Here is a 13041-nt window from a genome sequence, read left to right as displayed (position 1 = left end):
CATTATATATATGGCAGTCAGATCAAAAACCAAATCATCAATTCCATCGCTTCTTTTTCCATCCTTTACAGAGAAACAACACCATCAATTTGCCAAGAATCCAAGTTCTAGTGCAAGAACTTTGGTTAGATAGTTGTATCCTCCAAGATAGACGTCCATTGAACTATTGCACTGGTGTAGGGGCGAATTTATGTCTTAGGAGATTACTTCTGCAAGCAGAGATCTTTCGAAACAAGTTAATGATTTGTGATTTTATATGCAATTTCATTAATTGTACATATTTTGATATATGTTGTGTCTGTTGTGAAATATTCATTCAAAATAAATTGTCCAAATTATTATATATTGTATAATTGACATTTGATTGGTTCTAACAATCTAAGACAGAAATTCTGATTCCATGGATCAATCAAATGTTGGTGTCATCAAGCAACACGTTGAGAAACCTGAGAAGTTCAAGGGAGTTGATTTCAAATGTTGGCAACAGAAGATGTTGTTCAATTTGACAACTCTGAACTTGAGTCATGTCATTACTTTTGAGGCCCCTAAAGCACAAGAAGAGGGAGATATTCCTGCCGAAATTCTGCAGGCTATAGAAGGATGACTCACAATGAATTTCTATACAGGAACTACATTCTAAATGCTTTAAATGACTGTTTGTATGATGTTTATTCATCATATAAGACAGCGAAAGAACTGTGGGAGTCTCTGGACAAGAAGTATAAGTCTGAAGTGGCTAGTTCCAAGATGTTTCTGATTGAAAAATTCCTGAATTACAAGATGAGTGACAACAAGTCTGTTGTCAAGCAAGTTGAAAAACTCCAAGTGATCGGTCATGAGTTAGGTGAAGAGAATCTTGGTCTGAAAGAAGGTTTTGTGGTTGGCTCTATTATAGAGAAACTGCCTTCGAATTGGAAGGACTTTAATATTTATTTGAAGCATCTAACTTAAGACATGAGCATGGATCAATTGATTCTCAAACAGCCTGTGGAAGAGGATCAGCGCAAAAATGAGAAGTATGCTTTCTCATCATTGGAGCCAAAAGCCAATGTTGTGGAAGAAGGTGACTCACACAAGGTAAGGAACCATCATAAAAACAAAGGCAAGGACTCTGCAAAGAAAGCACTGACTACTGCGAAAGGGAAAACCTTCAAGAATATCAAAGGAGGTTGCTGGGTTTGTGGAAAGATAGGTTATAGGAAAGGATTGCCACCACAAGAAGGATCATAATATTGAGAATTTTAATCAAGCAAACATTACAAAAGACAAGTTTGTTGTAGTTGTATATGAAGTCAATTTAATGACTAATTCCAGTGATTGGTGGGTTGATACAGGAGCAACAAGGCATGTATATGCTGATCAAAAATTTATTTATTTTTCTTACCAATCAGTTGATGGTGGAGAAAATATGTACATGAGAAATGCAACTGCATCTGCTGTTGCAAGGAAGGGAAAAGTGATGCTCAAACTCACTTCTGGAAAAGAACTTTCACTCACCAATGTTCTGCATGTTTCTAATATTCATAAGAATCTGATTTCTGAATCGCTTCTGAGTAACAAAGGTTTCAAAATAGTCTTTGAATCTGATCAGTTTGTAATCACCAAGGGTGGGGTGTATGTGGGAAAGGGCTACCTGGCTAAGGGGCTCTTCAAATTGAATGTACTTTCTGCTGATGATATTAATAATAATAGCAAGCCTAGTGTTTCTTCTGCTTACTTGATTGATTCCTTTACATTATGGCATGCAAGATTAGGACATTTTAATTTTCATTCTCTTCAACGAATGGTAAACTTAGGCCTATTGCCCAAATGTTCCATGAATAAAGTATCTAAATGTGAGATATGCACAGAATCCAAATATGCAAGACACTCATATAAATTAGTGGAAAAATCCAACGAAATACTTGGTTTAATTCATAGTGATCTTTGTGATTTCAAATCCACACCAACTCGTGGAGGAAAGAACTACTATATTTCTTTCATTGATGATTACAACAAGTACTGTTATGTCTATTTGATTCATAGTAAAGATGAAGATTTAAACATGTTTAAGACATTTAAAGCTGAAGTCGAAAATCAACTAGACAAAAGAATAAAAGTCTTAAGATCAGATAGAGGTGGTGAATATGAATCTAATGACTTTGTAGAATTTTGTTCGACACATGGAATAATACATCAAACGACAACACCATATACTCCTCAACAAAACAGAGTGGTTAAACGAAAAAATATCGTACATTGAAGGATATGATTAATTCCATGTTGAACAGTTCTGATGCACCACATAATTTATGGGGTGAGGCACTCCTTGCTGCCAACATGATTTTGAACTGAATTCCACATAAGAAGACTAATCAATCTCCTTATGAAATCTAAAAAGGTAGGTTACCTACATATATAACGTTGAAAGTGTGAGGTTGTCTTGCAAATGTTCAAGTGCCTCTTCCGAAGAGACAAAAACTTGGACCCAAAATAGTGGATTGTATATTTATTGGTCATGCCAATAATAGTTCGGCATACAGATTTTTGGTTCATAAATATGAAATTGCAGACATTCATGTAAATACAATACTTGAATCTGCAGAAGCTGAGTTCTTTGATGAAATTTTTCCTTACAAAAATAGGTCATATGTTTTGAATAAAAGAGTACATGATGATACTAGGAGATATGATGAAGATAATAATCATGCTTCAACTTCTAGAGCCCAAAGCCAAGATTTGGAACCACGGAAGAGTAAAAGAGAAATTTGCAAAGGATTTTGGTCCTGATTTCCTCACTTTTCTAACTGAAGAAGAGCATCAAACTTATAAAGCTGCATTAGAATCCTCTGAAGCACCTTATTGGAAAGAAGCTACTCAAAGTGAAATGGAATCCATCATGCAAAATAATACATGGGAATTGGTTAATTTGCCTCCTAGAAATAAACCAAGAGGACACAAATGGATTTTCAAGAAGAAATTGAGACCAGATGGTACTATAGACAAGTATAAAGCTTGTCTAGTTGCCAAAGGGTATCGTCAAAAGGAAGGACTTGACTATTTTGACACTTATTCACCCGTAACTAGAATAACATCTATAAGGTTATTAATAGCTATAGCATCCGTGTACAATCTCGAGATACGTCAAATGGATGTTAAGACTGCATTTCCAAATGGTGAATTGGACGAAGAAATGTATATGGAACAACCTGAAGGTTTCATTATCAAAGGTCAAGAAAAGAAAGTTTGCAAATTGATTAAGTCATTATATTGACTTAGACAAGCTCCTAAGCAATGGCATGAAAAATTAGATCACAATATGATCACAAATGGATTTGTGATCAATGAAAGTGATAAATGCATTTGTGTTATGCAAATGAAAAATGCTTGTGTTATTGTATGTTTATATGTTGATGACATGCTTATATTGGGAACAAACAAAGATGTGATTAACTCCACAAAGAAAATGCTAAATTCTAGCTTTGATATGAAAGATATGGGAATAGCTGATGTGATTCTTAGAGTTCGAATTCTAAGGAATTCAGATGGATATGTCCTAACTATTATGTTGAAAAGGTTCTAAAAAGGTTTGGACATTATGATTGTAAACCTGTAGTAACTCCATTTGATCCCATTCATAAACTTACTAAAAACAAAAAAGAGAGCGTATCTCAATTGGAGTATACCCAAATTATAGGTTGCTTGATGTACATTATGAATTGTATAAGACCTGATCTTGCTTATTCAATAAGTTGACTAAGTTGGTATTCAAGTAATCCTAGAAGAGATCATTGGAATGCTTTAATAATGATATTAAGATACTTAAAGCATACAATGAACTATGGTTTGCATTACACTCAATATCCCCTAGTATTAAAAGGATATAGTGATGCAAATTGGATTTCAGGGAGCATAGACAGTAAATCCACAAGTGGATATGTATTTACACTTGGTGGAGCAGCTGTGTCATGGAAATCGTCTAAGCAAACGTGTATAACACGTTCGACAATGGAGTCAGAGTTTATAGCCTTAGATGCAGCTGCTGATGAAGTTGAACGGCTTAACATTTTCTGGAAGATATTCCATTATGGCCCAAGCCTGTGATTGCAATATGTATACATTGTGACAGCATGACTGCACAAGGTTGAGCCAAAAACGCTGAATATAATGGGAAGTCAAGACATGTAAGGCGACGACATAGAACCATTAGACAACTACTCAAGAATGGAACTATTTCCATTGATTATATTAAATCTATGGAGAATATTGCCGATCCTTTGACAAAAGGCCTATCCAAGGATCAAGTGACATTTATATCGAGGGGAATGGGTTTAAAGCCAACTCAATGACTTATAACTTGACGGAAACCTAACCTAGCTAATTGGAGATCCCATGACCTAGGTTCAATAGGCAAACTAGTTGAGGAAAACTCAAGGTAAGAAACACACAATCCTTACTCATTCCTATGATGGAAAATAGTGTGTTGCCTGTAAGACGAAGAGGGTGAATAACTATTCTTAATAATGCTAATATGTTATGGTTAAGATGAATAAAACAGGCTATTCTTGATTAGCATTACCTATATGAGATTGATACATCTTTGAGAATTGGTATGGCTACAATTTTCTAAAGGTCACTGGAGAAGGTTCAAGTCCAAAAACACATATCCCGATGCGTATCGTATATAAGTTCTCTGGAAAGATGTTACTAATTTCATTAGTATCTTATTTTCTATTCAAATGTGGGGTATTGCTAGAGTTTGAATAGAAAATGTGGGGTATTGTTGGAACTTACTTCAAAGGGACTTTTGAAGTCCCACATCGCCCATTTCACCTAAACAACTCCTCTTTATAAGTGTGTACCCTCACTTATGATTTGAAAGAAATTGGGCCAAAGTCATGGACCATGGGCCTTAGACTTGGAAGGTTTGAGTGTATATATTAAATGTCAAAGATGGGCCTTGGGCTTTGGGGCTCGACGGATGAAAAACAGAAGTACCATTTTTACATTTTTGATTTTTGAATTCAGTTTTTTTTTTTCCTGAAAGGATAAGACTGATCACATGAACAGTTACGTCTGTTCGACAAGAATAAACATGAATGGCTATAACTGTTCAATTACACCATTATATATATGGCAGAGAAACAACACGATCAATTCGTCAAGAATCCAAGTTCTATGCAAGAATTTGGGTTAGATAGTTGTATCCTGAAAGATAGACGTCCATTGAACTACTGCACTGGTGTAGGGGCGAATTTCTGTCTTAGAAGATTTCTTCTGCAAGCCTCTATCCTCCGAAACAAATCAATGATTTGTGATTTTATATGCAATTTCATTAATTGTACGTATTTTGATATATATTGTATTTGTTGTGAAATATTCATTCGAAATAAACTGTCCAAATTATTATATATTGTGTAATTGACATTTGATTGGTTCTAACAGTTTCAAACCATTTTTTAAATTTATTTATTGGATTTGATAACACATTGGGAGGCTTCATGAACCATCTCATCCGTAATTCCTAATTTTTAGTTTCCTCAAACATCTTATTTCAAGTTTAATTTACATTGAATAATTAATGGGTGCGTATATTTCCAAATGGTAAACTTGTTTGCATTTTATGGTTTGCTAGCATGTTGGAAGTACCAGACGTCTTCAGATCAAGATTCAAGTTAAGCTTAAACAAATGAAATGTATGCTTTGTCATGTATATTCAAATTCTACGCAAATTCTACGCGAACTTTGGTAAAGACAGTTTCGTTTTTTTTGATTAAAAAAAAAAAAAAGAAGAAGACAGAACCCAGAATGGCTTGTGGCAACGCCCAGGCCTAGAATGGGGTAACCGAAAGAAAAAATCTCCCACTATTTTTTTTTTTTTTTTTTAAGAAATTGGCCAAAGGTACACATACGAGTATTTTATTGAGTAATCGTGAAAGATAAAAACCCAGACTACTGAAAATCCTGTTTCTCCAGTATACAAATAATAAAATTCCCCCTCTTTCTTTCTGGGCAATATATTCCTTCACATTTCCATCGGCATAACTGATTCTTAACAATAATGGTAGTAATGTAGTTTGGGCGTAAATGAAATTTCCATCTACGAGTATACGTATGTGGCCTACACTTGTTCCTACTTTCAGGCTTCAGTGTCTTCAAATTGAAAAATGCAAATTTTGTACACATGAATGCACATTTAAACAGAAGCGAGACAAACACTTAGGCAGTTTGATCATCATCAGGGGTATCGCTTTCAGCATTGCTTGTCAGGGATAGAAGCTCCGTCAGCTCCATCCGATACTCTAGACCCTTCAGGTAGTGTCCTAACAGCATGCACCTTAAGGAAGCGATTCAACTGGATTAGTACAAAATTTATTACAGAATCTATTGGAAAACCAGTAGATACTTAATAATTGGGGCAAAAGAATAACAATACAAGGGAGCTGTTTCTAGCAGACTCCAGAAAAGTCCTCATGCAGCCCTCTTATGATTTTTTTGGAGTGGCAGCAATAGAGGCCGCAGATAAAAATTAGTACATTGGCTTGGGAAAAACTTGACATAAAAAAAACCACCAGGAAATTGCTAGGCAAAAATACTACTTGCAGGGACAAATTCCCAATTTCCAATGAATCAGGCACCCAACAGAAAAGGAATATAACAGGGGAAGACACTTAGCATAATAATAATAAGAAGAGTAAGGAGCCGGCCTAACCAGAAGAGGAGACGCGCCAGGTAGTCCCGCGTTAATGAAATAAGGGGCTGAAAATGAAGTGAAGTGTTTTCAACAAGTTCAGCACAATCTTCACTCTCACCATTTATTACTCCAGCTGAGGCACTCTCGGATGAAGGAGGTGCCTTAGAATGCATCTTTGGAGAAAGGGTTGCAAGTAGACCATGGATAACAGAGTGGATTATTTCTTTCAGTTCAGGGGACGTTGGTTCTGATAGCTCAGCTACCTGTTCATAGAGTTAATTGTGTTAGTCACAAACAAAATAGCAATTCGGACGAGCCAGCCCGGGGTACTATAAGAAGCTAACACTAAAACTTTATTACCTGAGAGTACAGCACAACCATACTGCAAAGGTTACATGGAGAAAGAAATCTAATAATAATTAACCTTATGACAACCTAAATACTTTTAAGAAAACTTAGAAATATCAATGTAAAATTATGCTACTGTAACCTGATAACTTCCAATGAGTCCGAAAGTTAACCAAAAGCCACATCATCTCTATACATCCATGGACATGAATTAGACTGCCATGCCAACATACATTATTAGTTTAAAAACGGGGTTAGTGAAGGATTGCACTCACGGACTGATTTCAGGTTAAATGAAGGAGTTTAAAGAATGATGAAGATTTAATAGTTTATGTCAGTTAGTGGTAAATGAGAATGTTTTCCACTATTAGTGTTATGATGTTAGCAATGCAACTGGGTACAGTGAAATAACGTCAGCAATAAACCTGGCATTTTCCAAGTTGAACCAAAAGTATCAGAAACTGCTGTCATATGATCCTTAAATTTCTCATTATCTTGAATAAAAATCGTACGTGAGCACCAGTTTGGATGTACATAGGAGAGGAAAAGAAAAAAAGAAGTTAGACCAACCATTAAAAATTTACTCTGTTTTTTTTTCCCCTAACCTGTCTTATCAAAAAAGGGGATTAGGAGAAAACTTTGTTGATCTAAGATGTTGCAGGGAAAGTCCACAGAGAGTTTTTTATGCTCCAAATCCAAAGACATGTATAGCTATTCATTGCAGCATGGTACTGGTGTACAAAAACTAGCATTAAAAAGCTAACATCAGTCAATCAACAAATATAATGTAAAACGTGCAGTAGCTGCACCAGTCAGTAGCAGTATACACGAAGATCTACTACCAAAAATGTAAATTCACCTACTATTCCGAATACCAAATCAAGAAAGTTTTCAATGTTGAAGTAATAGCAACCTCTTCTGGCTGTAACGATCTCAAATAGTCCAGCAAATCATTCTTTTCTTCCCCAACAAACTGTTGCATTTGAAGAGCAGCACTTTTCCTCTTGACTTCATGGAGTTCCTTCAAGAAAGTGAAAAAGTAGCATGATAATAATTTTAGAGTTTAAACACAAAAAAATCATCAGTTGATGAGAAAAGTGGTGAAAATTTCAATCAATGCAATGTAAACTCAAGTTGAAAATAAAAAAAGAGATTCAAACATTTTTGTTTCCGGCAACTGCAATGAAAAAACTCCAATAAAAATACTAAAGATTTTCAATCAGAAGAAAATTCAATGAGCATAAAATAACGATTAGAACTTTCTGTTTATGTGGTACAAGATTGGGACTGACATGACTTTTCATGTTATCCAAACCCTTCAATTCACCATTCTGTACTATTAATGACATGGCATGACCTTGGTAAGGCCATGTCTACCAGATATTATAACGTGTTGAGAACAATTTAGACAAGAAATGAACTTCACAGCAGTTGGCTATTTACCTGCAACCGAAGACTAAGTCGTCAGTTTTATCACTAACAAACGATTCTACATACAGTTACACCCTAAAAAACTTCCAAACCCAACCACTTGAATTGGTAAACATATAATCTTTAAATCCAACTTTGCTGAGGCCTTTTCGATGAATCATAGATAACACTTCTTTACAGCTTTGTGCTACGCCTATGGTGCCTTTAACAAGTGTCACTTTATCATATCTCAAAGGGACAGCACAAAAGGTTACTTTAGATGCTTTGGCATCAAATTCTGATGAGCTGAGCTATCCATTCAATAAATCACAAAGTCCAAAAAACACAAATGATTAACTTGAACTACTTTCCCTACCATGAAAGATTCCATATAAAGCTATTTAATACCTTTTTGGCAGAAGATAAATGAGCCTGCAACTGAAGAATATATTGTTGAGCCTCAGGAGACACTTCACCAAGGCCTTGAATATCAATATTCTCCAATGAGTCTTCAGCAACTTCTCCAGCATTGGAAGAAAACTTATCTTTTGCAGGAAATTTGATAATATTTGCACTTTCAAGCAACATCCCTTGCAAATCAACTTTACCATTTTCTGGTGTTTGTTTTTCAAGCTTATCTTCACATAGATCAAAATTCCGTTCTAGACAAAGCCTATATTCGGCATTCCTTAGAGTATACCTGAAATAGAAGGAAAAAAGAAAACAATAGTTTGTAAAGTACGCACACCCCAAATTTTGATTGATATCGGTTCGCAAACAGAAAAAGTACACTTTAAGTCACATAGTATGTGAATTTTAACTAGCTTATGACCTGATAAGTATGTGAATTTTAACTAGCTTATGACCTGATTATCAGTTGAATAAAATAATACGAACACCAAACTTATAACTGGACTATTGATGTGGAAGAAACCAAAAACAGGCATCAATAGAGGAAAGCAAACAACGGTATCAAAAATGACCAAATAATAAGAATGTGGAGTTGTCTCTCTCTCAACAGCTGAAAAGAAAGTGGTGAAGCATGAAATAACTTGTAGTATTAGATATATAGTATTGACATACCCAGTCATCATTGAAGAAACCAACAACTTAGAGAGGGGTTTCCATAAGGCCTCAATAAGAACTTGAAATTGATCAGATGGAAGTAAGCCCAACATGCCTGAAATGGTCCTTTTCATGGCATCCACGGTAGTAGGTGGAACATCTTTCTGAATAAGGCTCACGTTCAAGGGTTCTATCTCTTGTATCAAATCTGCGAGAACTGACTTCTAAAAGAATGGGGCAAATAACACAAATGACGGAGTTATTGTCAAGAAAACAACTTATTCATCGATATCTAACATATGCATAGAACATCTGTGATGCTACCAATGTCGTTTAAGTATCGACTTCAATGTGTGTGACAGGGGTGAAAAAGAGAAGCCATTATCAATCCCAATAGAAGAAAAAAAAAACATAATTTGCAAAGTCATATTATACACAAAACTAGTTTTTCCTAGGTATAACCACCAAGATGCATCAAAGATGAGTGTCTAACACACCTTCCTAGGAAAACTTATCCCTCCCAATCCTACCAATTTTATGGGGATTGGAGGGGGTAATTTTCCTTGTGACTAATCGTCTTCTACCTTAAACTGCAAGGAAATTTGTGGCATCCACCTTTTCATTCAATATAGATTGAATCGAGGGAGTTATCTAATCCAATCTAATCACAGAAACCAAACAAGTACTAAGAATACTTGAACACTAAGTATTCATATTCAATCCCTTGAACTCACTCCCAATTCAGTCCACATTTTCACAATTTCCCATTTCTTAGATCATAATTCTAGGTCAACAATATGAAACCCAGTTAATTGGAGCTAAAATTCTACATGTTCTTCATCGTCACAAAGTTCGAGGGAAAAAAAATTCAACCCTAATTTAACTAAACGAGAGAGAGAGAGAGAGAGAGAGAGAGAGAGAGAGTTAAAACAGCTGACCTTGGACTTGGGGGGCCGGATTGGGCGCCTAAGATCATCAAAAGGAGAAGCGGAAGAAGCGAAAACTAGAGCTGAGAATCTTCTAGTTCTGGAGTTAGTGGTTGTGGTGACGTAGCGGAAGATAGGAGGAGGGCGGCAGAGACGAAGTAGAGGACGAGAAGAGGAGGAGACGGAGGAGGGAAGGGTCGCCATGGAAATTACAACCACCACGGCACCGCTGCCCTTCTCTCTCTCTCTCTCTCTCTCGCCCTTTCCTAACTGTGAACGAACACCAACCACGAAAACCATAAACCAACGAATCACAATTCAGAACCGTTCGGGTCAACCCGTAACAGCCGCCTTAGCCTACCCGCCTTTTTCTGCTCCCTGACTTCCCAGGTCAGTTTCCCTCCAACAGTGAAGCCCGTACAACCAATGGGTCTTCTTCATATGGATTATGATTGTGAACTGGGCCTTAAAAAGGAAAGGTTTGGCCCAAAAGTGTAAGTGCTCAAGTTAGATATTGATTTAGATTTTGTATGAAGTGTTTTACCGTTTACAACTGATTCGTTGTAAAAGAGCTGTTTTCGGTATGAATATTGCAAAAAGCCTACTGCATAGCAGATCAATGATTTAGTGTGCCTTTTGGAACTCGAATTTAATCTCAATTATTTTTCTGGAACAAAAATATAAGAATTTTGCTAGGAAACTCAATTTTCTCTCTTTTTTGGCAAGATTCTGTCTATTCCGTCAAAATGAGATGGAATGTGCTGACGTGGCAGGTTAATTTAGTAATTTCCTCCTATGTGGCACTTAGTGAGCCATTTTAATGGCTACATGGGACGAGGTATATTTACATTAAAAGATGAGAGAATAAATTAAGATCAAATACGTCATTCATGATATTCGAAACTAAGACTTCTTATTTGCATGTGAAAATATTACCACTAGATAGTAACTTAGACACGCACTTCCGCACATGCATAAAGAACTTGAAAATATAAGCAATAGACTGCAACCTCAAGATTCAAGATTTTGAACTTCTACAAGGGAACTTGTCAAACGAAAAATTTGCTAACATGTGAAACAATTTGAAAGATTAGAAGTTAGGAAATTAAAATTTGAAACAATTCAGACTGACAAAACTTCCAAGACCTGTCAAAAATCGATCTGAATATTTATACAATTGTACAGCCAGAAAATTAAACTTGCGCTAATTGACTCAGCGCATGCAACTTATCTGTTATATTTTTGTTACTAATTGCCATCGACGTCGACCCCAAAAAGAAAGTGAAGAGGATAAATACGTGTCCATCACAATACAATCACAAATATGTTGCATAAGTTGAGTAAATAGTAATGCAACAACCTTTTCGACAAGTGTTCGATCGCCTACCTTCCTTTGAGATAAGTCCACAGCTTTATATATATGGTGCTCTTACTTTCCATGCATCAAATCAATTCAAATCATACTATTACCAAGAATTTAGGAGACAATTTGTGGATGAGTTTGCCACTTGCCTTACAATTGGAGCAATATTTATGCATGCATATCAAGTTGTCTCCCATTACGACGTGGTTACATCAATTTACTTTGATCGATGGTTCATTCGACATGTCTAAGTTGTGAAATTTTTTAAAGTAGAATTCTTTCTTTTTCTAATTTTGTCTTTTCTTCTATCATTTTCTATTTAAATGGTTACGATTACGTCATGTATACATCTTGTTTTGAATTTTTTATATAGAGAATAAGACAAAAAGAATAGTGTGAGGAGGGGATAGAATATGATAGTGATAGGAGAGGAGAAAATCCTACTCCAACTATTCGTGCCACACTCAAGACTTTTAACTTGAAAATAGGATTTGGATCCTCTTCGAAGCCCAAGGAGAGGATCCTCCTGACCAACACACATAGGCCGTTGTATTTTCATCAAACGGCTATAATTATTATAACTTTAAAGGAACCTTCCTGTTTGTAACCGTTAGATAAAAATCCAACGGTCCACATATGTTGGTTAGGAGGATCCTCTCCTTGAACTCAGGAGAGGATCTAAATCCTTGAAAATCAAATGCATATATATGGGTTGCTTTTACTCGAATGGAATTTAATTTTGGTATGTGATGCATTGCTCTGATAGTTAAAGGTTTTTTTTTTTTTTTTGGTTGAACTTATTGTGTTTTGGATGAGTAGACATAAACTCTTCTCTTTCTCTTTTAGTACTGATTAGTGTAAAATATTGCTTCTAATAAAAATGAGTGACTTATTATAATAAGATTATTCTTTTTTAGATAATGTTAGGGAGACTACATTTTTAAACCAAATTTGCAAACCAAATGATGTGTCACTAATATAAAATAAGCATGTTAATCAACACTTGAATAATAATCTAATCATCAACATCTACATCATTTGGTTTATAAAATTTGGTTTAGAAATCTGATCTTCATAGCATTACCCTTCTTTTTTAGTGTTTCATGGATAAGTATATACCTTCTTTCACACCCATAAATTAAAATTAAAAAAAAATAAAAAAATAAAAAACACTCTTCAAAGGACTTAGTTGTGCTTTCTGAGTCCTAAGAAAAATGCTAGGGAGACCATTTAAATAGACCACATTTATGTACCAT

The 13041-nt window shown here is 35.4% G+C and overlaps 1 protein-coding gene across 1 annotated transcript; it reads right to left on the bottom strand.

The window, feature by feature from the left end:
- Nucleotides 1-5882: 5882 nt before the first annotated feature.
- Nucleotides 5883-10708, bottom strand: LOC103931716. Its single transcript, XM_009341236.3, has 6 exons — nucleotides 10435-10708; nucleotides 9515-9720; nucleotides 8840-9131; nucleotides 7935-8042; nucleotides 6692-6936; nucleotides 5883-6316 (listed from the first exon to the last, which is right to left on the bottom strand). Exons 1-6 carry the CDS (start codon nucleotides 10624-10626, stop codon nucleotides 6199-6201), a joined length of 1161 nt encoding a protein of 386 aa, XP_009339511.2. The 5' UTR covers nucleotides 10627-10708; the 3' UTR covers nucleotides 5883-6198.
- Between the last annotated feature and the right edge of the window lie 2333 nt (nucleotides 10709-13041).

The sequence above is a fragment of a genome, unplaced genomic scaffold (assembly GCF_019419815.1).
Source record: "Pyrus x bretschneideri cultivar Hongxiangsu unplaced genomic scaffold, Pyrus_bretschneideri_v1 Contig55, whole genome shotgun sequence".
NCBI lineage: Eukaryota > Viridiplantae > Streptophyta > Magnoliopsida > Rosales > Rosaceae > Pyrus > Pyrus x bretschneideri.
This window is presented reverse-complemented; position numbering and strand designations above follow the sequence as displayed.

Excerpts from the sequence above, each read along its gene's own strand:
- LOC103931716 (XM_009341236.3), bottom strand. The coding sequence starts at position 10,626 with ATGGCGACCCTTCCCTCCTCCGTCTCCTCCTCTTCTCGTCCTCTACTT. Across the intron at positions 9,721-10,434 it reads TCCGGCCCCCCAAGTCCAAG|AAGTCAGTTCTCGCAGATTT; the intron begins GTCAGCTGTTTT and ends CCATTCTTTTAG. Across the intron at positions 8,043-8,839 it reads ATTTATCTTCTGCCAAAAAG|GAACTCCATGAAGTCAAGAG; the intron begins GTATTAAATAGC and ends ACTTTCTTGAAG.